At 43.1% G+C, this 27,700-nt stretch overlaps 1 protein-coding gene across 1 annotated transcript; it reads left to right on the top strand.

The window, feature by feature from the left end:
* The first annotated feature begins 596 nt into the window (after positions 1–596).
* Positions 597–27,700, top strand: LOC143808798 (fucolectin-like). The gene is made up of 3 exons (XM_077291841.1): positions 597–760; positions 19,348–19,648; positions 27,458–27,700. Exons 1-3 carry the CDS (start codon positions 703–705, stop codon positions 27,603–27,605), a joined length of 507 nt encoding a protein of 168 aa, XP_077147956.1. The 5' UTR covers positions 597–702; the 3' UTR covers positions 27,606–27,700.

Genomic DNA, 27,700 nt, shown 5'->3' on the forward strand with positions numbered 1-27,700 from the left:
CCTAAAAATTGCAATGTAAGTGATCACAATGTCATATGCTCCACAATATGATATCAATAAAAACATCAGTTCAGCATGCAGAAAACAAGCCCTCATATGTTGATGAAAAAGAAAAAAAGATAAAATTACTCAACCAAAACTTTTTATTTATACATTTCCAAATTTTGTTGGCCACTGAAATAAAACAAAATTATATGTTTAGTATCGCTGTAACCGTACTGACCTGGGAAATCATTTTTACCACAAAATAAACATAAAAAAATTTAAACCCCCTCCTAAAAAACAATGCTAGAAATACATTTTTCTTTTTTCCATTTCACCATATTTGGATTTTTTTTCCAGTCTTCTAATACATTTTATGTTGTCATCCAAGAATACTATTCGTCCCACAAAAAAATAAGCCCTCATAATGTCAACTGAAAAAAAAAAGTTATGGCTCATGGAAGAAGAGGAAAAACCCCCCCACAAAGACTAAAAACTGCTTGTTCCTAAATGTGATAATGGTGGCACAATGTAACATCGTGAAGACTTCTAGTTTTCCTTGTATGAGCTGTAAGTTGGGGCGTTGCAGTAGAGCGGTGTCCCGGCTCCGGGTGGTGGTCAGGCTCCTGTAATCCTAATTCCCCGCTGTCTGATTCACATTCATCTTCTATTGATCCTAATGTAATTATTTTGCTTGTTTTACAGTCTGGTGGAATAATCATGTTCTTCCTCACCTTCGTCATCTTGTGGATTTCTGTGTCCGGAATTTCAACTCAATGTGAGTTCTGTAAAATGTTAACCGAATGGGGGGAAGTAAGAGACAAATTCTGGATATCTTGTCTTTTCTACTAATTTCTGTCCTCTCTTTGTAGTTTCTATTTGACACCATACTATGTGGTAGAGGGCGGTCAATGGAAGTTACAGGCTGACTTGGACAAATTGAGTGTTTGGGCGTCCACGAGGCAGATGAGGTTTAATATGGAAAAATATAAAGTTATGCATGTGTACACTAATAATATTCGGGCATCATATGAAAACTATAAAACTAGGAGAGTCACTTGCACCGAAGAATCTGGGTGAACTTGTAGATCTCAGACTGAATAACAGCACAAGGTCAATCAGCGGCTTCTACAGCCAGCAGAAAATGGTCATTTATTATAAGAAGTATGGACTCACGGGACAGGGATGACCATTTTACAAAGTTTACAAAGCAATAGGGCAACCTCAACTGCGATATGCAGGTCAGTTCTGGGCACCAGTAATTAGAAATGTAAAAAGAAGAGCAACAAACCTGATTAGGGACATGGAAGATCTTAGTCATGAGGAAAAACGAAAATAATTGCTTTTTTTTGCCTTGAGAAGAGACATGAGGGGAGACACGACTAACTTGTACAAGTACATAAATGGCCCGTACACACAAGTTATAGTCAAAAGCTGTTTCATGCAAAACTCCTTGAAAATACAAGAGGGTGCTTCCTCCGCCTGGACCGCCTGGAGAAAGAAAGTGTCATGCAATGCATAGGGCCTATGGGCATTAACCAGGTCCTTAGATTTAGTGGTGCTCTAGTCTATCCTGGTCCCCTGGATTACTCCTAAAGGTGGAGACGCCAGGTTCACATGCCTTGCTATGCTCCTATATCAACCCTTATCTGTCTCCTTCCCTACCGAGAGAGGTGGGATGCCAAAGTGTATTGGTTTATACTAACGAGAAAAACAAGGGAAGATGGACAGGGTTAAATGAAAACAACAATCATACAAAATTAACTCACCATTTAACAGAGTGGAACACCATGAAGTTAAAGGAAGGAGAAACCAAATAGGAGAGTGTCATGGTTCCCAATGGCAAGGGAAAGTCAGAGAACATAAATAACAGAACAGCTCTTGGGTGATGGAATCTCGAGCTGACCGTGAGCTAAACCTATCACACAACTAACAGTGGCCGGGTGACGTACCTACGTTTTATCCCTAGACGCCCAGCGCCAGCCGGAGGACTAACTAACCCTAATAGAGGAAAAGACAGACCTGGCTTACCTCTAGGGAAATTCGCCCAAAAAGGGGACAGAAGCCCCCCACATATATTGACGGTGAGTTCAGAGGAAAAGACATACGTAGTATGAAGGTAGGTTCAGCAAAGCGAGGTCCGCTTACTAGATAGCAAGAAGATACAATAGGGAACTTCACGGTCAGCTGAAAACCCTATTAAAATACCATCCCGAAATTACTTTAAGACTCATGTGTCAACTCATGACACCGGAGTGGCAATTTTGGCCCACAAGAGCTTCCAGCTACAGAAAAATAACATAACTGTGAACTGGAACAAAAATGCAAAACAAACTTAGGACTAAGAGTCCAAGTTAGCTGATAGTAGTCTAGAAGCAGGAACATGCAACAGAAAGGCTCTGGTTACATTGATGGCCGGCACTAGAATAACTGAGCAGCAAGGCTAAATAGGATACTCCCATATCCTGATGGAAACAGGTGAACAGAGAAAGTGAAGCACACAAGTCCAGTACCACCAGTGACCACCGGGGGAGCCCAAAAACCAAATTCACAACAGTACCCCCCCCTCAAGGAGGGGGCACCGAACCCTCACAAGAACCACCAGGGCGATCAGGATGAGCCCTATGAAAGGCACGGACCAAATCAGAGGCATGAACATCAGAGGCTGTCACCCAAGAATTATCCTCCTGACCGTAGCCCTTCCACTTGACCAGATACTGAAGTTTCCGTCTGGAAACACGGGAGTCCAAGATCTTCTCCACAACGTACTCCAATTCACCCTCAACCAACACCGGAGCGGGAGGCTCAACGGAAGGCACAACCGGTACCTCATACCTGCGCAATAATGACCGATGGAAGACATTATGGATAGAAAAAGATGCTGGGAGGTCCAATCGAAAGGACACGGGGTTAAGAATCTCCAAAATCTTATACGGGCCGATGAACCGAGGCTTAAACTTAGGAGAAGAAACCCTCATAGGGACAAAACGAGAAGACAACCACACCAAGTCCCCAACACGAAGACGAGGACCAACACGACGACGGCGGTTAGCAAAATGCCGAGTCTTTTCCTGGGACAACTCCAAATTGTCCACCACCTGTCCCCAAATCCGATGCAACCTATCCACCACAGTATCCACTCCAGGACAATCCGAAGACTCCACCTGACCGGAAGAAAAACGAGGATGAAACCCCGAATTGCAAAAGAAAGGAGAAACCAAAGTGGCAGAACTAGCCCGATTATTGAGGGCAAACTCCGCCAACGGCAAAAAGGCAACCCAGTCATCCTGATCTGCAGACACAAAACACCTCAAATAAGTCTCCAAGGTCTGATTAGTTCGCTCAGTCTGGCCATTAGTCTGAGGATGGAACGCAGACGAAAAAGACAAATCAATGCCCATCCTAGCACAGAACGCCCGCCAAAATCTAGACACGAACTGGGTCCCCCTGTCAGAAACGATATTCTCCGGAATACCATGCAAGCGAACCACATTTTGAAAAAACAGAGGAACCAACTCGGATGAGGAAGGCAACTTAGGCAAGGGCACCAAATGAACCATCTTTGAAAAACGGTCACACACCACCCAGATGACAGACATTTTCTGAGAAACAGGGAGATCAGAAATAAAATCCATCGAGATGTGAGTCCAAGGCCTCTTCGGAATAGGCAAAGATAACAACAATCCGCTAGCCCGAGAACAACAAGGTTTGGCCCGAGCACAAACATCACAAGACTGCACAAAAACTCGTACATCTCGAGACAGGGAAGGCCACCAGAAGGACCTAGCCACCAAATCCCTGGTACCAAAGATCCCGGGATGACCTGCCAACACAGAAGAATGAACCTCCGAGATGACTCTACTGGTCCAATCATCAGGAACAAACAGTCTACCAGGCGGGCAACGATCAGGTCTATCCGCCTGAAACTCCTGCAAAGCCCGTCGCAGGTCTGGGGAAACAGCAGATAATATCACCCCATCCTTAAGGATACCTGTAGGTTCAGAATCACCAGGGGAATCAGGCTCAAAACTCCTAGAAAGGGCATCCGCCTTCACATTTTTAGAACCCGGTAAGTATGAGACCACAAAATTAAACCGAGAGAAAAACAACGACCAGCGCGCCTGTCTAGGATTCAAGCGCCTGGCAGACTCAAGATAAATCAAATTCTTGTGATCGGTCAATACCACCACCTGATGTCTAGCCCCCTCAAGCCAATGACGCCACTCCTCAAAAGCCCACTTCATAGCCAAAAGCTCCCGATTACCAATATCATAATTTCGCTCTGCGGGCGAAAATTTTCGAGAAAAGAACGCACAAGGTCTCATCACGGAGCAGTCGGAACTTTTCTGTGACAAGACCGCCCCAGCTCCGATCTCGGAAGCATCGACCTCAACCTGAAAAGGAAGAGTAACATCAGGCTGACGCAACACAGGGGCGGAAGAAAAGCGGCGCTTAAGCTCCCGAAAGGCCTCCACAGCAGCAGGGGACCAATCAGCAACATCAGCACCCTTTTTGGTCAAATCAGTCAAAGGTTTAGCAACATCAGAAAAACCAGTTATAAATCGACGATAAAAATTAGCAAAGCCCAAAAATTTCTGAAGGCTCTTAAGAGAAGAAGGTTGCGTCCAATCACAAATAGCCCGAACCTTGACAGGATCCATCTCAATGGAAGAGGGGGAAAAAATGTACCCCAAAAAAGAAATCTTTTGAACCCCAAAAATACACTTAGAACCCTTCACACACAAGGAATTAGCCCGCAAAACCTGAAAAACCCTCCTGACCTGTTGGACATGAGAATCCCAGTCATCCGAAAAAATCAAAATATCATCCAGATACACGATCATAAATTTATCCAAATATTCACGGAAAATGTCATGCATAAAGGACTGAAAGACTGAAGGGGCATTTGAAAGACCAAAAGGCATTACTAAATACTCAAAATGGCCCTCGGGCGTATTAAATGCGGTTTTCCACTCATCCCCCTGCTTAATTCGCACCAAATTATACACCCCACGGAGATCAATCTTAGAGAACCACTTAGCCCCTTTTATTCGAGCAAACAAATCAGTAAGCAGTGGCAGAGGATACTAATATTTGACTGTAATTTTATTCAAGAGTCGATAATCAATACACGGCCTCAAAGAGCCATCTTTTTTAGATACAAAGAAAAAACCGGCTCCTAAGGGAGATGAAGAAGGACGAATATGTCCCTTTTCCAGGGACTCCTTAATATATTCTCGCATAGCAGCATGTTCAGGTACAGATAGATTAAATAAACGACCCTTTGGAAATTTACTGCCCGGAATCAGATCTATGGCACAATCGCAATCTCTGTGAGGAGGTAGTGAACCAAGCTTAGACTCCTCAAAAACATCACGATAATCAGATAAAAATTCCGGAATCTCAGAGGGAATAGATGACGAAATGGAAACCAAAGGTACGTCCCCATGAGCCCCCTGACATCCGCAGCTTAACACAGACATTGCTTTCCAGTCAAGGACTGGGTTATGAGATTGTAACCATGGTAATCCGAGCACCAAAACGTCATGTAGATTGTACAACACAAGGAAGCGAATCATCTCCTGATGGTCTGGATTCATACGCATAGTCACTTGTGTCCAGTATTGTGGTTTATTACTAGCCAATGGTGTAGAGTCAATACCCTTCAGAGGTATAGGAACTTCCAGAGGCTCTAGATCAAACCCACAGCGCCTGGCAAAGGACCAATCCATTAGACTCAAAGCGGCGCCAGAGTCGACATAGGTATCCGCGGTAAATGACGATAATGAACAAATCAAGGTCACAGACAGAATAAACTTAGACTGTAAAGTGCCAATTGAAATAGACTTATCAACCTTTTTTGTACGTTTAGAGCATGCTGATATAACATGAGTTGAATCACCACAATAGAAGCACAACCCATTCTTTCGCCTAAAATTCTGCCGTTCGCTTCTGGACAGAATTCTATCACATTGCATATTTTCTGGAGCCTTCTCAGAAGACACCGCCAAATGGTGCACAGGTTTGCGCTCCCGCAAACGCCGATCAATCTGAATAGCCATTGTCATGGACTCATTCAGACCTGTAGGTGCAGGGAACCCCACCATAACATCTTTAATGGCATCAGAGAGACCCTCTCTGAAATTCGCCGCCAGGGCGCACTCATTCCACTGAGTAAGCACAGACCATTTACGAAATTTTTGGCAGTATATTTCAGCTTCATCTTGCCCTTGAGATAGGGCCATCAAGGCTTTTTCAGCCTGAATCTCTAAGTTAGGTTCCTCATAAAGCAACCCCAAAGCCAGAAAAAACGCATCCACATTGAGCAACGCAGGATCCCCGGGTGCCAATGCAAATGCCCAGTTTTGAGGGTCACCCCGCAGCAAGGAAATTACTATCTTAACCTGCTGTGCGGGATCTCCAGCGGAGCGAGATCTCAGGGAAAGAAATAATTTACAATTATTTTTAAAATTCAGGAAACGAGATCTATCCCCGGAGAAAAATTCTGGTATAGGAATTCTAGGTTCAGATATAGGAGCATGAATAACAAAATCCTGTAAATTTTGAACCTTCATAGCAAGATTATTCAAACCTGTAGCCAAACTCTGAGGATCCATTTTAATCAGGTGAGATCAGAGCCATTCAAGGATTAGAAGGAGAGAGAGAGACAAAGGCTGCAATTAGAGCAGAAATGCAACTGAGTCAACTAAAAAGCAAGCTCAGAAGAAAAAAAAAAAAAAATCTGCAGACTTCTTTTTCTCTCCTTTCTTCTGCCAACGGTTTTAACCCTTGGCCGGCCATACTGTCATGGTTCCCAATGGCAAGGGAACGTCAGAGAACTTAAACAACAGACTAGCTCTTGGGTGATGGAATCTCGAGCTGACCGTGAGCTAAACCTACCACACAACTAACAGTGGCCGGGTGGCGTACCTACGTTTTATCCCTAGACGCCTAGCGCCAGCCGGAGGACTAACTAACCCTAGTAGAGGAAAAAACAGACCTGGCTTACCTCTAGGGAAATTCCCCCAAAAAGGAGACAGAAGCCCCCCACATATATTGACGGTGAGTTCAGAGGAAAATACATACGTAGTATGAAGGTAGGTTCAGCAAAGCGAGGTCCGCTTACTAGATAGCAAGAAGATACAATAGGGAACTTCACGGTCAGCTGAAAACCCTATTAAAATACCATCCCGAAATTACTTTAAGACTCATGTGTCAACTCATGACACCGGAGTGGCAATTTCGGCCCACAAGAGCTTCCAGCTACAGAAAAATAACATAACTGTGAACTGGAACAAAAATGCAAAACAAACTTAGGACTAAGAGTCCAACTTAGCTGATAGTAGTCTAGAAGCAGGAACATGCAACAGAAAGGCTCTGGTTACATTGATGGCCGGCACTAGAATAACTGAGCAGCAAGGCTAAATAGGATACTCCCATATCCTGATGGAAACAGGTGAACAGAGAAAGTGAAGCACACAAGTCCAGTACCACCAGTGACCACCGGGGGAGCCCAAAAACCAAATTCACAACAGGAGAGGATGAGGATGTGCACACAGACAAAATTTTAAGCCACAATCTCCTGCATAAATCTCTAAAACCAACTCCAATCACGAACAACACCTCCAACTCCAGAACCAAGCAGTAAGAACTAACACTGGCAATTACTAAGTGCCAGAGGCGAGTAAATGTAGCAGAGGGGAGTGGCCAGCATTGAATAACTGAGACAATCCAGGTAGGAAAGCTCCAGGAGCTTTAACTGAATAGATTAACCCTTGCACTGCTAGCAAGGAAAAAAATGCACTGTTTAATAAGATAGGGAAGTACTTCTAACTAGTACATGAGTTTGTGAAATCAGACATCGTGATATTCTGACCACTCTCTGTCGCAGTATCCCTGTGTCAGAAAGGTTCAATGCCAAGAGGATACAAGGGGCGTTCCCTCCGCATGGAGAAAGGTTGAATCTCCAGAGGATACAAGGGGTCGTTCCTTCCGCTTGAAGAATAATTCAATTTCCAGATGAGAGAAGGCTTCGTTACCATGAGAACTCTTAATCTGTGGAATAATCGATCTTTTTTTTAGAAGAAAATAACAAATAATTATGTATATGTGTAAGGTTCTTTTCTGAATGTTTAGTCCAATGGATCAACAATTCAGATAAGGAGGGAAAGAGCTCTTCTGGGGCGGACTCGGACCATCATACACTGTGTGCAGAATTATTAGGCAAGTTGTATTTTAGAGGATTATTTTTATTATTGATCAACAACTATGTTCTCAGTGGTTTTTTTTTTTAGATTTGGCTATCTTAGGAGGATATCTGTTTATGCAGGTAACTTTTACTGTGCAGAATTATTAGGCAACTTAATAAAAAACAAATATATTCCCATCTCACTTGTTTATTTTCACCAGGTAAACCAATGTAACTGCACAAAATTTAGAAATAAACATTTCTGACATGCAAAAACAAAACCCCAAAAAATTAGTGACCAATATAACCACCTTTCTTTATGGTGACACTCAGCAGCCTCCATCCATAGATTCTGTCAGTTGCTTGACCTGTTTACGATGAACATTGCATGCACCAGCCACCACAGCAACCCAGACACTGTTCCGAGAGGTGTACTGGTTTCTCTCCCTGTAGATCTCACATTTTATGAGGGACCACAGGTTCTCTACGGGGTTCAGATCAGTTGAACAAGGGGGCCATGTCATTATTTGTTCTTCTTAGAGACCTTTATTGGCCAGCCACGCTGTGGAGTAGTTGGAGGCATGTGATGGAGCATTGTCCTGCATGAAAATCATGTCTTTCTTGAATGATACTGACTTCTTCCTGTACCACTGCTTGAAAAAGTTGTCTTCCAGAAACTGCCAGTAGGTCTTGGAGTTGAGCTTCACTCCATCCTCAACCGGAAAAGGTCCCACAAGTTCATCTTTGATGATACCAGCCCATACCAGTACCCCACCTCCACCTTGCTGGCGTCTGAGTCGGAGTGGAGCTCTCTGCCCTTTACTGATCCAGCCTCTGGCCCATCCATCTGGCCCATCAAGAGTCACTCATTTCATCAGTCCATAAAACCTTTGAACAGTCTGTCTTAAGATATTTCTTGGCCCAGTCTTGACGTTTTATCTTATGTTTCTTGTTTAAAGGTGGTCGTTTTTCAGCCTTCCTTACCTTGGCCATGTCCCTGAGTTTCGCACACCTTGTGCTTTTTGTTACTCTAGTAACGTTGCAGCTCTGAAATATGGCAAAACTGGTGGGAAGTGGCATCTTGGCAGCTTCACGCTTGATTTTCCTCAATTCATGGGCAGTTATTTTGCACGTTTTTTGCCCAACACGCTTCTTGCGACCCTGTTGGCTATTTGCCATGAAACGCTTGATTGTTCGGTGATCACGCATCAAAAGTTTGACAGTTTCAAGACTGCTGCATCCCTCTGCAAGACATCTCACAATTTTAGACTTTTCAGAGCCGTCAAATCTCTCTTCTGACCCATTTTGCCAAAGGAAAGGAAGATGACTAATAATTAAGCACACCTTATATAGGGTTTTGATGTCATTAGACAACAACTCCTCCTCATTACAGAGATGCACATCACCTGATTTACTTAATTGGTAGTTGGCTCTCAAGCCTGAACAGCTTGGAGTAGGACAACATGTGTAAAAAGTATCATGTGATCAAAATACAACTTGCCTAATAATTCTGCACACAGTGTACATTGTGGTTGCATCTGTGCCCCTTCCCCTTATCCTCTCCCATCCTTCGGTTCAACTTAACAGACATGTGTAATTTTTCAACTATATTAACAATGTAAGAATGTGTTGTCATCAACGAAGCTTTACAAAAACATTATCGGGACCGTGCTTTTTGTAGTCCGACTGAAGTTCTACAAACCTCTTCCTTCCTGCCGGCTTTCCTGATGCATTGTCTTCATTGTGGAACAAACCATGAGCAACTTCACGCTACTAATCAGAAGAGGAGCTGAAGATACCGGCAGTAGAAGGAGGAGGAGGCAGTGACTGGCTACCTAGAAGAACTTCAGATGCCTTCTGAATGGGCATTTTGTACTGCTATTTTGCATGATGAAGCTCAAACAGCAATTTCCTCTGAGGCATCCAGGTGACCGCTTGATATTGTGAGAATCCCATAAACACCTCCTCATTGTGATGCTAGTAATGTCTCATGGCCAAGCCGTGAGTCAGAGTGATCAGCGAGCCTAAGGTCAGAAGCCAGGAGGGTACGTCATAATCAGAAGGAAGAGACAAAAGCGTAGTCAGGTAATGTTCCGAGGTCAGAATACCAGGAGGATGGTGGATCAGAGCTGAAGGGGTTAAACAGGCAGATGGACAGAACAAAGTCCAAGGTCAGGCAACAGATTAACCTACAGAACTCAAGGCACAGAAGAGCACACGGCCACAAACCTCACAAGATGAATGTACGTCTGTCAGTGTACTGGGAAACTCAGCTCAGTTAAGAAGCATGGCCATTAACTGGAATAGTAAACACATGAGACAGCTGATGCCTCACAGTCTCAGATTGGATAGTCGAGCTGTCAATCAAAATACTGACAGCTCAGCACGCCCATGTACCAGATTGGATGGCCAAGCTGTCAGTAACTGCATGCCAGACACGCTGAGGGGTGGAACCGTGACACTCATGTCTCAGCTTCCTAGACCTCTGTAAATTTAATTTCAAGTCGAAGGGGTGAGAGATTGTAAAGTTACAGGTAAAAAAACTGTACAGTAGGAGAATCCCACCAACATCTCCCCGTACCTCAGCTTCTTCTGAAGAGGGAGACATCAGGTTTTGGGTGGATCTCTACTAGATAGATGAGAACTTACTGATCACTGAGGATCAGAGTACTTGGATTCTCACAGATTTTGTGGGCAAGTCTTTACAGTGCCATGAGGAGGCATTAAATAAATACAGAAAATTAAATACATTCTGTAAAAAGCAAATCAAGGCAGCAAAGATTGAGACAGAGAGACTCATTGCCAGAGAGAGTAAAAATAATCCCAAAATATTCTTTAACTATATAAATAGTAAGAAACTAAAAAATGACAGTGTTGGCCCCCTTAAAAATAGTCTGGGTGAAATGGTGGATGAGGATGAGGAAAAAGCCAATCTGCTAAATGACTTTTTTTCATCAGTATTTACAAAAGAAAATCCCATGGCAGCCAATATGACTAGTGATAATAATTCCCCATTAAATGTAACCTGCTTAACCCAGCAGGAAGTACAGCGGCGTCTAAAAATAACTAAAATTGACAAATCTCCGGGCCCGGATGGGATACACCCCCGAGTACTGCAGGAACTAAGTACAGTCATTGATAGACCATTATTTTTAATCTTTAAAGACTCCATAATAACAGGGTCTGTACCACAGGACTGGCGTATAGCAAATGTGGTGCCAATATTCAAAAAAGGGGCAAAAACTGAACTCGGTAATTATAGGCCAGTAAGTTTAACCTCTACTGTGGGTAAAATCCTGGAGGGCATTCTAAGGGATGCTATGCTGGAGTATCTGAAGAGGAATAACCTCATGACCCAGTATCAGCACGGGTTTACTAGGGACCGTTCATGTCAGACTAATTTGATCAGCTTCTATGAAGAGGTAAGTTCCGGACTGGACCAAGGGAACCCAGTGGACGTAGTATATATGGACTTTTCCAAAGCTTTTGATACGGTGCCACACAAAAGGTTGTTACATAAAATGAGAGTAATGGGGATAGGGGAAAATATGTGTAAGTGGGTTGAGAGCTGGCTCAGGGATAGGAAACAAAGGGTGGTTATTAATGGAGCACACTCGGACAGGGTCACGGTTAGCAGTGGGGTACCACAGGGGTCAGTATTGGGCCCTCTTCTTTTTAACATATTTATTAATGACCTTGTAGGGGGCATTCAGAGTAGAATTTCAATATTTGCAGATGACACTAAACTCTGCAGGGTAATCAATACAGGGGAGGACAATTTTATATTACAGGATGATTTATGTAAACTAGAAGCTTGGGCTGATAAATGGCAAATGAGCTTTAATGGGGATAAATGTAAGGTCATGCACTTGGGTAGAAGTAATAAGATGTATAACTATGTGCTTAATTCTAAAACTCTGGGCAAAACCGTCAATGAAAAAGACCTGGGTGTATGGGTGGATGACAAACTCATATTCAGTGGCCAGTGTCAGGCAGCTGCTACAAAGGCAAATAAAATAATGGGATGTATTAAAAGAGGCATAGATGCTCATGAGGAGAACATAATTTTACCTCTATACAAGTCACTAGTTCGACCACACTTAGAATACTGTGCACAGTTCTGGTCTCCGGTGTATAAGAAAGACATAGCTGAACTGGAGCGGGTGCAGAGAAGAGCGACCAAGGTTATTAGAGGACTGGGGGGTCTGCCATACCAAGATAGGTTATTACACTTGGGGCTATTTAGTTTGGAAAAACGAAGACTAAGGGGTGATCTTATGTTAATGTATAAATATATGAGGGGACAGTACAAAGACCTTTCTGATGATCTTTTTAATCATAGACCTGAGACAGGGACAAGGGGGCATCCTCTACGTCTGGAGGAAAGAAGGTTTAAGCATAATAACAGACGCGGATTCTTTACTGTAAGAGCAGTGAGACTATGGAACTCTCTGCCGTATGATGTTGTAATGAGTGATTCATTAATTAAATTTAAGAGGGGACTGGATACCTTTCTGGAAAAGTATAATGTTACAGGGTATATACACTAGATTCCTTGATAAGGCGTTGATCCAGGGAACTAGTCTGATTGCCGTATGTGGAGTCGGGAAGGAATTTTTTTCCCCATGGTGGAGTTACTCTTTGCCACATGGGGTTTTTTTGCCTTCCCCTGGATCAACATGTTAGGGCATGTTAGGTTAGGCTATGGGTTGAACTAGATGGACTTACAGTCTTCCTTCAACCTTAATAACTATGTAACTATGTAACTATGTAATTTTGAGTAGAGAAGCAGTTGAGAAGGTGCACCATCGCTCTAATCATTGCCTTCCAGAGATAATCAGAAGCTATCCAGGTCTGTCTCCAGATGGACTTCATAAGCAATCATCATTTGCTCTATATACTACTGTTCACAGGTCAAGCCAACAAACTATCGCAAGTTCAAGTCCACAACTAAAAAAAATACATAAAAAAAGAAAAATAAAAAAATCTAGTCTATTAAAGCATTCCTCTTTCCCCACTTCAAAACTAAAGAAATAAAAAATAAATGTACATATTTTACACTGTTGCATCTATAAAAGTCTGATCTATAAAAATATAAAATTAATCAACCCATTAAAATAAACAGTGTAAAGAGTAAAAAATTGAAACTTCAAAATTACTTTTTTTGTGGTCAATGCACCTCTCCCAAAAATTGTTAATACTGGTCCCAACTAAAAACATAAAGTCACCTTACTAAAACGAAGCCCACCTGTAACTCCGTCAATGCAAAAAAATAAAAAATAAAAGTTTATGGAACGATTTCTTAAAATTTTATTTAAAAAAAACATTTAAAAGAAAAATAGCTATAACTTTATACTGGATTAAAGATCATGTTTACATTGTCTTTGTTGCATTTCTTCTGAAGAAGACGAAACGCGCGTCATGGTACTGGTGGCGTTTGCCAATTGGTATTATATCACACCAGCTACTATGCAATTTATTTAGTTTTTAATTAGTGAAATCTTTCTCTTTCATTTACTTTATCTGCAGCAAGTGCTGATATATGAGAGGGTCTATACCTGTTGTCAGATATTTACCTGACTGGCATTAACTCCTTAGTGACAGAGCCAATTTGTTACTTAATGACCAAGCCAATTTTTACAATTCTGACCACTGTCACTTTATGAGGTTATAGCTCTAGAACGCTTCAACATATCCCACTGATTCTGAGATTTTTTTTTCGTGACATATTGTACTGCATGATAGTGGTAAAATTTCTTTGATATAACTTGCGTTTATTTATGAAAAAGTGTAAATTTGGCAAAAAGTTAGAAAATTTTGCAATTTTCAAACTTTTAATTTTTGTACCCTTAAATCAGAGAGTAGTATCATATAAAATAGTTAATAAATGACATTTCCCACATGTCTACTTTACATCAGCACAATTTTGGAAACATAATTTTTTTGTTAGGATGTCATAAGGGTTAAAAGTTGACCAGCGATTTCTCATTTTTCCAACAAAATTTACAAAACCATTTTTTTAGGGACCACCTCTCATTTGAAGTGAGTTTGGGGGATCACTGTAACAGAAAATACCCAAAAGTGACACCATTCTAAAAACTGCACCCCTCTAGGTGCGTAAAACCACATTCAAGAAGTTTATTAACCCTTCAGGTGCTTCACGAGAACTAAAACAATGTGGAAGAAAAAAATGGACATTTTACTTTTTTCAAAAAATTACTTTAGAACCAATTTTTTTATTTTCACAAGGGTATCAGGAGGAAATGGACCACAAAATTTGTTGTGCAATTTCTTCTGAGTACGCCGATACCCCATATGTGGGGGAAAGCTACTGTTTGGGTGCATGGCAGGGCTCAGAAGGGAGGGAGCACCGTTTGACTTTTGAACACAAAATTGTCTGGAATCAATGGTGGTGCCATGTCGCGTTTGGAAACTCTTATGTACCTAAATAGTGAAAACCCCCAATTCTAACTCCAATCCTAACCCTAATCCCAACCCTAACCATAACCTTAACCACCACCCTAACCCCAACACACCCCTAACCCTAATCGCAACCCTAACCGTAATCCAAACCCTAGCCACAACCTTAATCCTAGCCCAACCCTAACTTTAGCCCAACCCTAACTTTAGCCCAATCCTAACCCTAGCCCCAACCCTAACTTTAGCCTAACTCTAACTTTAGCCCAACTCCAACCCCAATAGAAAAATAGAAAAATGGAAATAAATACTTTTTTTATTTTATTATTTTTGCCTAACTAAGGGGGTGATAAAGGGGGTTTGATTTACAATTTGTTTTTACTTTCATCACTGTGATAGGGTCTATCACAGTGATCAAAATGAACCAATAGGAGAAATTTACTATTGGTGCCGGCCGGCAGATCTCGGTGGGTGCACTACGTATGCGCCCACCATTTTGTTCCCGGAAGAAGATGCTGGCGGCTCGGGGAACTTCATGGGGGGGATGCAGGGACTACGGAGACCGGGGGGATTTGGGGATCACATCAGAGGAGAGAGAAATTAAATGGAAAATAGGACTTTTTTTTTGCGGTCGCCATTATACCTTGAATAACGGTGATCGTAACACTGAGGTCGGTGAAATCTGACCCGAATCATGTTCTCTAGGGTCTCAGCTACCCATGGTAGCCGAGACCCTGGAGAAATTTTGACTCTGGGGGGCGCTATACCCTTATTCCTTAGCGGCATTAAAAAGTGGCGCTGAGGCATAAGTACCCTTGACTGCCGCCGTTAAAAGGCATATTGGCGGTCATTAATAGGGTTAAGCATTTGATAAGAAAATCTCTGATCTGCATAAGATAACAATACTTATACAACTTCATGTTATATTATGTCATAATGCAGTGTCAGTAATATTTGTGGGTCATATTACTGACTTCGTTAGTGCATTACTATTTTATTCATTTATATCTTGCTAACTGGTTCTATTACGCTACAATCAATGTTGTGTTACCAACAGTTTTTGAAATTCTTGTTCTTTGCTTCAGCACAACTCCAGGTTTTTATGTAATTTTATTGGAATTTATTGTTAATTAATAAAGGTTTGTTATTGTTTCCAGCCACACAATTACAAAGGATCCATTTCCTCTTGTCAGATTACTGGTCATCATTTTTTGACCCCTAATTATTATAAGGCCTAGTTGGTTTACATCCTATATTATAGTTAGAGGGGACACATAACCACCCAATAATAATAATAATAATAATAATTTTATTTATATAGCGCCAACATATTCCGCAGCGCTTTACAACTTATAGAGGGGACTTGTGCAGACAACAGACATTACAGCATAACAGAAATCACAGTTCAAAACAGATACCAGGAGGAATGAGGGCCCTGCTGCTCGCAAGCTTACAATCTATGAGGAAAAGGGGAGACACGAGAGGTGGATGGTAACAATTGCTTTAGTTATTTGGACCAGCCATAGTGTAAGGCTCGGGTGTTCATGTAAAGCTGCATGAACCAGTTAACTGCCTAAGTATGTAACAGTACAGACACAGAGGCTATTAACTGCATAAAGTGTATGAGAACATGATGGAGGAACGTGATTATGTTGTTGTTTTTTATTAATAGGCCACACAGGGATAATTAGGTTAATGCGTTGAGGCGGTAGGCCAATCTGAACAAATGAGTTTTTAGTGCACGCTTAAAACTGTGGGGATTGGGGATTAATTGTATTAACCTAGGTAGTGCATTCCAAAGAATCAGCGCAGCACGTGTAAAGTCTTGGAGACGGGAGTGGGAGGTTCTGATTATTGAGGATGCTAACCTGAGGTCATTAGCAGAGCGGAGGGCACGGGTAGGTTGGTAGACTGAGACCAGAGAGGAGATGTAGGGTGGTGCTGAGCCATGGAGTGCTTTGTGGATGAGGGTAGTAGTTTTGTACTGGATTCTGGATTGGATGGGTAGCCAGTGTAATGACTGGCACAAGGTAGAGGCATCGGTGTAACGGTTGGCGAGGAATATGATCCTGGCAGCAGCATTCAGGACAGATTGGAGCGGGGAGAGTCTGGTAAAAGGTAGGCCAATTAGTAGAGAGTTACAATAGTCCAGACGAGAATGAATAAGTGAGACAGTAAGAGTTTTTGCAGAGTCGAAAGTAAGAAAAGGGCGAATTCTGGAAATGTTTTTGAGATGCAGATAAGAAGAGCGAGCCAGTGATCGGATGTGGGGGGTGAATGAAAGCTCGGAATCAAGGATGACTCCAAGGCAGCGGGCATGTTGCTTTGGAGTAATGGTGGAACCGCACACAGAGATGGCAATGTCGGGCAAAGGTAGGTTTGTAGAGGGAGAGAACACGAGGAGTTCAGTTTTTGACAGGTTCAGTTTCAGATAGAGGGAGGACATGATGTTAGAGACAGCGGTAAGACAATCACTGGTGTTTTCTAAAAAGGTCGGCGTGATAACAGGAGAAGAGGTATATAATTGGGTGTCGTCAGCATAGAGATGGTACTGGAAACCAAATCTACTGATTGTTTGTCCAATAGGGGCAGTATACAAAGAGAAGAGGAGGGGGCCTAGGACTGATCCTTGAGGAACCCCAACAGTAAGGGGAAGGTGAGAGGAGGAGGAACCAGCAAAACAAACAGTGAAGGATCGGCCAGAGAGATAGGAGGAGAACCAAGAGAGAACGGTGTCCTTGAGGCCGATGGAGCGGAGCATAGTGAGGAGGAGCTGATGATCCACAGTGTCGAATGCTGCGGAGAGATCCAAGAGAATTAGCATGGAATAGTGACCATTAGATTTAGCTGTTAGTAGGTCATTAGAGACTTTAGTGAGGGCAGTTTCAGTAGAGTGTAAAGAGCGGAAACCAGATTGAAGAGGGTCGAGAAGAGAATTATCTGAGAGATAGCGGGTAAGACGGGAGTGGACCAGGCGTTCCCAATCATGCACATGATCATGGGAAATTTTGCATATACAATGGAGACATGAGAAGTTGAGAGATTTTTGCTCAGGTGAAGCTGAAAACCCCATATGTAGAATGCAGCTATGGCGTAAAGGGATTTTTCAGTTTCGGAAAACCCTTATCCCCGGCTACAGTATTTAAAAAAAAAACAAATTGTGCTTTACTCCCCCTTCCCTGGTTCAGCACCGAGTCTCCACCTCTGCTCTCTGTCTTTATTTTCTGCAGCGTTGCAGCAATTTTGACAGCACTGCAGGCCATCAACGAGAGCGGCGGCTCTGCCCTAGTTGACAGCCTGATTCACTGAGCTCACTGATTGGCTGCAGTGGTGTCAACCTCAGTGATAAAAAGCGAAGAAGAAGAACCGTCCATGAAGTCCAAATGTAGTGTGGTGAAAAATCAATAGTATTTTTTAATTTATATAATATCAGGTAACAAAAACAGAAACAACACATAAATGTGTACAAAAAATTAAAAATGGGTGCGCACACCCAGATATGAAAGTGACCTTAGTCAATAGGACAGAATGAGGCTAAGTGTTGAGTGACAAACACTATGAAACGATAGATAAATGTACAAAAAATATGATTACTACAAACTTATAATTAATAATAACAAATAAATGAATAAGAAAACCACAGATTGGTAAAGTGGATATGAGAAGTTGTACAAAGGGTATATCAAGTAATAAAGTGCTAGTGCAAAACAGCTCCAGTAGTTGTCATCATAGATCCATGTTGTGAGTATATATAATGGTACAAGGGCACAATGGAGCAACATTAGCTATATATTAGAAAGAGAGGAGAGACCATACATAGTTGTGGAAGATCAATCCAAAAATGAAGAAGTAATAGTACTTACAAGGGCAATGTAGGTCTCACTCTTCTGCATGACATCCTCCCCAACACGTGTTTCGGCATGTTGTTCCATTCCGCTGCGGAATATGTTGGCGCTATATAAATAAAGATTATTATTATTATTCCATTGTGCCCTTATACCATTATATATACTCACACCATGGATCTATGATGACAACTACTGGAACTGTTTTGCACTAGCACTTTATTACTTGATATACACTTTGTACAACTTCTCATATGCACTTTACTACTCTGTGATTTTCTTATTCATTTACTTATTATTATTATTATTAATACGGTAATTATAACTTTGTAGTAACCAGATTTTTTTGTACATTTATCTATCGTTTCATAGTGTTTGTCACTCAACATTTAGCCTCATTCTGTCCTATTGACTATGGTCACTTTCATAACTGTGTGTGCGGCCCTGTTTTAAATATTTTGTATACATTGATGTGTTGTTTCTGTTATTGTTGTTACCTGATATTATGTAAATTAATAAATGCTATTGATTTGTCACCACCCTATGTTTGGACTTTATGGTCTGTTCTTCTTCTCTGTTTTTTCCTCTGTGTATTTCCGACTGTCCACCTATTATTACTTATGACCAGTTTCTCGGTTGCAGAGGTATTATTTTCATTTCCACGTGATATTCTCATTACTTAAATACACTGGCAACCTGCCACTGTGAACCTTCCTTTGTTTTTGTTTTTGGTGACCTCAGTGCTGCAGACAGCAGCAGACACCTGGAGAAGTGACAATAATAAAGTTAAGGACTCAGGGAGGAAGACTGTAAAAATCCCTTTAAGAAGCAGTTGGATGTTCATTACGATGTTGTTTGTGTGCAGATTACTGGTATAACCCGCTCAATCTTCCATGTCTCACCTTTTCTTGATAGATAAGAACCTCGCACTTCATGGCCGAGCCACTCAGTCTTCGATTGCAAATAATAAGGACTACGGCTTTCTGTCTATGCCAATAAACGCAATAGATGGAAACCAGGATGCAGATTTTTATCACGGATCCTGTTCTCACACACACCATGACTATTCTCCCTGGTGGAGGGTGGACTTGCTGAGTTCTTACAAAATTACCTATATAACCATCACTAGCAGGAAGGACTGCTGTGAGGAACGGCTGAACGGGGCAGAAATCCTTGTTGGAGACTCGTTATCTGACAATGGGAACAATAATCCAAGGTGAGAACGAATATGTCTTGTATACTTCACAAGAAGATAAATATCCGGCGCTCACCACGTCATGTTAAAATCCAGGAACATCTTTATTTAATCTATATTGTAGTGTGGCTGACGGTCGCATAGTCGATGGGAGGTATGTGTCACAGAGATGGCTTATCTCTGCGATGTAACCTGGAGTATTTTCTCTAGTGCATGAAAGCACTAAGAGGTTTGTTTGGTGCACCTGGGACCGGGTTGCGGGTAGCTATGAGAAATGGGCGGGTCTGGCTACCCACATACCTCACCTCTGGGTGTGTTTACAGCCTATATAATGGAGGCTGTTGTTTGGCACATGATCTGTGTGTTGGGAGGGAGAAGGCCTCCTGTGTGTTTGGCTCCAGAACGAGCCTGAGGACTGGACACTACCCCAGCCCGTGTGCCCACAGGCTCGACGGTGCAGAGCTCTGCTATGGACATTGTGACTTTGCTGGACCTAAAGACTATTTATTTTCTGTTTGTGCTTCTGCGGTTTATGAAGTAATAAACACATATGAACTTTTAAGGGAACGAGCCTCCTGTTTTCCTCATGTCGCACCCAAGTGAGTAAAACCCCTACAATATGTATAACAGGAGATATACCGCCAGCAGGTTGCCAAGACTCCTGAGTCCACTACAGATTTGTCTGTCTTCTTTAGACTACTATGTCTCCTGTAGACTTCTTATCACCCTCCAGACTCCCTCCAATCTTCTCTGTTAGCTCTACACACTATTCTCTGAACTCCTTCTACAACCCACTGTGCTTTTCAGACTCTTCTGTCCTCTCCAGACCCCTGTGTCCTTCAGATGACTATATCAGCTCCAGACTTCTCTGTTTCTTTCAGAACTCTCTGCTGTCTTCAGACTTTTCTGTCCTGTGCATATCCCCGTGTCCTCCTGTCAGACTTCTCTGTTTTCTCCACACACTTCTTTCTCCTCCAGACTTTTCTATCCTCTCCAGAATCTTCTTTCTATTCCTATTCTGACTCATGGATATGTAGAACGCAGTGGTGCCTGGATAGGCCTCTCTTTTGGGCGCTTCCGTATTGACCTGTACTCACGTTCATACCGATTTATCAGATAGCTTAACTCAGCCACGATCTCATGTAAGAAGACTCCAGGAAAAGAGGATTGCTTTAACCGAAATTCTTGTATTATGATGAAAGTAGCAGGTAAAAAGGAATATTCAACAGAGGACATGTAGAAGATGCATACAGATATGGTGATGATGACAAAATGGAGAATAAGGGCGTGAACAAACATACATCACAGGACTACAGTGAGAGAGTTGGGACAAAATACAGGGAAAAGCAAACTTCTGCCTAGAAAGAAGGATAGAACACAAGCAATGCAAAACATTGAATGATTTCCCAAGTCGTGGGACATGACACTCCCCGTCTGAAATCCTTGGATTTCACGATGTCCGTAATTCTTCGAAGTCGTACGAACCTGAAAAAACAAGAGGAAGAAAACGTGCATGCAATAATAAAACATAAAAGATTTTTAAGTCCAACTTGTTGTTGTTGACCCGTAGATCACACCGAAAGATAAGTTCAAGTATATAAAACCCATCTTCAGATTGGGGAAGCCGCAAACATGCAAACTCTTCCACCAACCCAGAATCCAATGGGAATGTTAAGGGTTCAATCCAATGGAAAATGTCAACATTCAATAAACTGGGGAATGAGGAGGAATGCTCCCCGCCGTGAACAACGTCCAGGAGCATGTTCAGTTCATGTGATGTCCTCCTTTCGTAGAAGCAGCACGAGTTCAGTGACCGGGCGGAAGAAGGTTCGGGTAGAGCCCCCTTTTGTCACCTTAACTTCTACCTTACGAGTGTTTCCGTCCTCACTGGGTAGGACCTTGGTGATAAGTCCCATTGGCCAGTCATTACGATGAGCCTCTGTATCCTTTAAGAGAACAAGGTCTCGTTCTTGGAGATTCGGACTGGGCGTCTGCCATTTGTGACGGTTTTGAAGCAAGTGTAAATATTTGGTCTTCCATCGATGCCAAAACACGTTAGCCAGGTGTTGTACTTGCCTCCACTGACGTCTGTAAATGTCCTTATTATCGAAGTTCCCAGGCGGAACTGTAGCAGCTCCAATCTTCTGTGTGAGAAGTGTGGCTGGAGAAACATCAGAACCCAAGTTGAGGTCCTTTAGGTTTGTGGCGTGGTCCTCAGATGGAAACGCGTTCATTACGTCTTGTACAACTTCAGCAATTTCTACTGCCAATACCGCAGCGCAAAGCTCGAGTCTGGGTACAGAGTGTGCAGGCTTTGGAGTTAATTTGGCTTTACCCAGGATGAAACCACAATGTGTCTTGTTTGCTCCTAAGGTCATCAGATAAGCTACTGCGGCTATGGCTTCTGTAGATGCGTCAGAGAAAATATGGACTTCTCTTCTGATTGCGGTCAAAGGTGATCTTGGAGAATAACAACGTGGGACTTGGAGTTGCTCTAAGAACTTCAGAGACTTCTTCCACGCCTCCCACCTTTGCTGTTTCTGAGTTGGGAGCGGGGTGTCCCAATCCGTGTTCTCGGCCGTAAGCTGTCTTAACAGTATCTTGCCTTGAATAGTGATGGGTGCTACAAACCCGAGAGGATCATAGATGCTATTTATGACAGATAGGACTCCTCGTTTGGTAAAGGGTTTGTCATAGGGTGACACTTGGAAAGTGAAGGTGTCCCGTTTGATATCCCACAGTAGACCAAGGCTGCGCTGTGTTGGAGGAACATCGGAACCCAAGTTGAGGTCCTTTAGGTTTGTGGCATGATCCTCAGATGGAAACGCGTTCATTACCTCTTGACTGTTAGAGATAATCTTGTGGAGTCTGAGGTTTGATGTGGATAGCATTTCCTGTGTCCTGGAGAGTAGGTCAATTGCATCTTCGCTTGTGGGCAAGGACTTGAGCCCATCGTCCACGTAGAAGTTCTTCTCTACAAATTGCCGAGCATCGGAACCGTACTCTCTCTCACCTTCCTGGGCTGTCCGTCTCAGTCCATAGATCGCCACAGCAGGTGAGGGACTGTTGCCGAAGACATGGACCTTCATCCGGTAGTCTATGACCTGATTGTTGACGTTGTTGTCCTTGTGCCATAGGAACCTAAGATAGTTTCTGTTGTCTTCTTTCACAATGAAGCAATGAAACATCTGCTGAATGTCGGCCATTATGGCAACAGGTTCTTGTCTGAAGCGGATCAATACTCCAAGGAGGCTGTTGTTCAGGTTGGGCCCAGTTAGGAGCAGGTTATTGAGAGAGAGGCCTTCAAACTGAGCACTGGAGTCAAACACCACTCTGAACTGATTAGGCTTGCGAGGGTGATAGACACCAAAGGATGGAAGATACCAACATTCTTCTCCCTCCCTCAGTGGTGGCGCATGTTCAGCATGATTTCTGTCAAAGATGTTCTGCATAAAGTCAATGAAATGCTTCTCCATCTCTGGTTTCCTCTTTAGGGTACGCTTTAAGGATGAGAACCTTGCAGTTGCTTGCTGCAGGTTGTTCGGCAACCTCACTCTTGGGAAACGAAAGGGTAAAGGAGCTACCCAACTGTTGGAGTCGTCTTGAACAAATTCTTTATCCATAACCTTTATAAATTCTTTATCTTCCCTTGTGGGTGCCAACTTGTTGTCATTACTTGTGGAATCGAACACTGATGACCCGAGGTTTTCTTCCCAGGACTGGAGTGTGTTCATGTTGTTGAAGGATTCCTGTTGCCACTTGGTGTTGCTCACTTTCTCTTTCACCCAGTAGTGATGTGGGCATGGTTGGAAATGGGTGCTGCGACCATTTGACAAGATGTGTGTCTTGTAAGAGGAGATGTTGTTGGGTCTCTTCATCTTGTGTATGCAAACATTGCCTATGATTACCCAGCCTAGATCTAAGCGTTGGGCAAATGGTGCATCGTGTGGTCCATTAATTTGCTGACGCACCTTGTGCAGCCGGAGAATGTCTCTGCCAAGCAGAATCAGGATATCTGCACTGTTGTTGAGGGCTGGTATCTTGTTTGCTATCCCCTTGAGATGTTGGTGATGAAGAGCAGCCTCTGGCGTTGGGATCTCTTCTCGATTGGATGGAATCTGGTTGCACTCGACCAGTGTAGGTAACGGTATCTCGACGGTGTTCTCGAGAGATGTCGCTGTAAGACCACTGGCCCTTCTCCCATAAACCTCTGTAACACCACTGCAGGTACCTAAGGTGTAAGGGTAGGCATTTCCCTTTAAGTTAAACATATCAAAGAGTTCTGACCTTGCAAGTGATCGGTTGCTCTGATCATCCAGAAGGACGTACACCTTCACGGCTTTCTCTGGGTGACCATTGGGATATACGTTCACCAGGCAAATCTTCGCACAGGACTTGTCCCAGAGGTCTTCTCCGCAGACTTCTGTGCATGAAGAAGATATTGTGGTATGGCTTGCAGTTTGAGCTGCGTCCTCCCCGCCATGGCTCGTGGTGGGGGAAGGAGTAAGTGTAGAGTCAGGACGGAATGGGTGGAGTGCTTGTACGTGGTCCTCACTGTCACACTCCATGCACTTAATTGTAGTTTTACAGTCTTTAGCAAGGTGTTCAGTAGAAGCACAACATCTGTAGCATACCCCGAACTTCTTTAGAAGCTCCTTGCGTTCTAGGAGCGGTTTCTTCCTGAAGCCGATGCACTTTTTTAAGGGATGTGGCTTCTTGTGGATGGGACACTCACGATTTGGGTTCTCTATCTTTTCACTTTTGTTACTCTTGCCTGGGGCTGATGTTGGTATGGGAAGAATATCCGTCTTCTTCACTGACACTGGACCCCTGCGGTTTCTGTCGTTCGAGCGTGCGCTGACGTATTTAGAAGGAGGTGAAGCTGGGCCACTGGATTCTTGGTAAGAAAAGCTTGGGTCGTTCTTGCGCTCTGCCACGTCTTTTATAAACTCACAGAAGTAGGAGAATGGAGGAAATGACACTTGATGGTCTTTCTTGTATTTTGACCCTAGTGTAGTCCACCTTTCTTGCACGTTGTACGGTAGCTTGGAGATAATGGGATTTACTCCACGAGCAGTGTCCAGATAGCTGAGGCCAGGTAGGTGGGTGTCTGCCTTGGCCAGATGGAGCTCTAACAGCAAGTCACTGAGCTCCAGGAACTTTGAACTGTCTTTGCTTGATATCTTTGGAAAACTCTGTAGACGCTTGAACAGTGCATCCTCTATGGCTTCTGGACTGCCAAAGTTTTTCTCTAGTCTTTCCCATGCAGCCATGAGACCAGCCGTTGGATTACTGATATGTACAGACCTGAGTCTCTTGACACGCTCGGTGGATTGTGGTCCTAGCCATCTGATTAGCAGGTCCAGCTCTTCGGCAGCAGTGATGCCAAGGTCACTAGTTACGGTTCTAAAGGCATTTTTCCAACCTCTGTAATTTTCAGGTTGGTCGTCAAACCTTGTGAGACCGGTTTTAGTAAGTTCGCGGCGAATCATGTACCTTGCGAAGTCGGACATGTCTGTTCTTTCTGACTTAGGATGCACGAATGTGGGCTGAGCGGTGTTGTACATAGGAGTGGAGACGTCTTGGCCTTGAAATGTGGGTAAGTATGGAGTGGCATATGCATTTAGTCCAGCAACCGGTTTGGTGGGTATAGTCTCTGCTACATGCGGAGCTGGTACTGTGCGGTTGTCGAGAGTATAATGACCTGCCGGTATATTGGGTTGCGTGTAGATAATAGCCTGTGGAGTTTGATGAGATGCATGGTCTTGGCGCATACTGGAATACGAAGGAAGTTCAAGTTTGGGAGCATTGTACTGACCTTGAGTGTAGGGTTCTGTAAGTGGATCGGCATCCTGGTGTCCTGGAGAAGCATGAACGCCATCAGGAGTGTTAGTGATGATCTGCTGTTCGCCATTTTGGCTTAGCACGTAGTCTCTTGTGCGTTCAATAGGGTCCTCCGCCTCCACTTCACACAAACTGATGCTGTCTCTTTGACTCCCACTGATAGCTCGCTCCAGGATCCTTAACTCCGCCATGGCTGTTGCGTGCTCACATTCCTTCTCCAGAGCTTCCTTGCGTGCTGCATCCGCATCCATTTCTGCTCTCTTTTGTGCTGTGGCTGCATCCATTTCTGCCATTTCTGCTCTCTTTTGTGCTGTGGCTGCGTCCATTTCTGCTCTCCTTTGCGCAAAGGCTGCTTGTATCTTAGACGTTTCTGCCTTAGCACGTGCCCTTATAAGCTGCTGGCTGAGAGTGGAATATTTTGATGAACTTGACCTAGATGAGCGTTTTGAGTGCTTAGACGATTTGGATGAGCGAGATGATGCATCTGGTGTCCGTGCAATTTTAGCCTCTATCTTTGTCTTAATGTCGCGTACGGTGCAGTCCCTTTCAGAATTAAGCTGCTGGAAACTTTGCAATTCTTTTAAAGTCTCTGGCAAATTCAGTTTCTTCAGGAGAATAATGTATTGGTCAGTCTTCTCCATATACCTTTGGTATGCTGTGCATAATTGTTCTAGGACTCCCTCTAGTGGTAACTCATGAGAAGCAGGCCTTGATACAGTGTCTATGTGACTCAGCACTTTCTCCCATAGTGAAGACACATCACTATATACAACACATTTTTCAGTCTCTAAATTCTCCATGACTTTCCATGTAGGTTTAACTGTACGTTTTCCTCTTTCACTAGCTGGTGGATGGGGATCTAGGTCTCTTTCCTGTGTTTGTAAGTCTGGTAGGGACATTGTATACCTCGCTTCAGACATGATTTGTTTGCAGGCAGGAAGAGTGGATGATGAGGGTTATACTTCTCACTGTTTATCTGCAGTGTGTGCTTCTATGCACGCTGGGGTCTGGCTGGGAACTGGGTTACTGTGTATCTGGGAAATGTCCTTTTCCACTGGGGTTCAGCACAGACCTTGAGTTACTGTCTCTGAAGGCAGGATATTCCTTTTTACTACTCTGACTCATGGATATGTAGAACGCAGTGGTGCCTGGATAGGCCTCTCTTTTGGGCGCTTCCGTATTGACCTGTACTCACGTTCATACCGATTTATCAGATAGCTTAACTCAGCCACGATCTCATGTAAGAAGACTCCAGGAAAAGAGGATTGCTTTAACCGAAATTCTTGTATTATGATGAAAGTAGCAGGTAAAAAGGAATATTCAACAGAGGACATGTAGAAGATGCATACAGATATGGTGATGATGACAAAATGGAGAATAAGGGCGTGAACAAACATACATCACAGGACTACAGTGAGAGAGTTGGGACAAAATACAGGGAAAAGCAAACTTCTGCCTAGAAAGAAGGATAGAACACAAGCAATGCAAAACATTGAATGATTTCCCAAGTCGTGGGACATGACAATTCCAGTTGTCTCCATACTTCTGAGTTCTCCCACAGAATCCTTTCTCCTTTCCAGACTCCTATGTCCTCATCCATGCCCATCTTTCCCATCCACACCCTTGTTTCCTCCCCTCTCCTCTGTCTTTTCTTTTCTCCTCTGTTCGCCCCACACCCATTTGTCTCCTCCATGCTCCTCTCTCACAATCAGACACTTCTGTTCCCTTCAGTCTTCTCTTTTGTCTTCACTTCATACTCCTAGGTTCCAGCAGCTTATCTTCCTTGGAATTCAAGGGTTTGAATTAAAACTATGTTTGGATCCATGTGCCACTGACTTTCACTAACCTCAGGGGGAGGTTCATCACTAGCTGAGGTTTCCTCCATGGAGCTGACAAAGGGTCCATAACAGTCAGGCCCAGTGACCTCTTCTATATGAATATATCATTGTATGGAACAACTCCAACCTATCATGTTTCCTATTACAGGTGTGCAGTGGTGACGGCAATTCCACGTGGAGGAACTCAAACTTACCAATGCCACAATATGGTGGGGAGATACGTCAACATCATTGTGCGTGGAAGACATGAATACATTCATTTGTGCGAAGTTCAGGTTTTTGGACCAGGTTACTGAAGTAGAACCTGTCCTGATTATCGGAAGTAAAATATTAATAACAGTAATAATATAAGATAAATACACATATATACAAGTGTAAGATATCAATAAAT

The sequence above is a fragment of the Ranitomeya variabilis genome, chromosome 2 (assembly GCF_051348905.1).
Source record: "Ranitomeya variabilis isolate aRanVar5 chromosome 2, aRanVar5.hap1, whole genome shotgun sequence".
NCBI classification, from domain to species: domain Eukaryota; kingdom Metazoa; phylum Chordata; class Amphibia; order Anura; family Dendrobatidae; genus Ranitomeya; species Ranitomeya variabilis.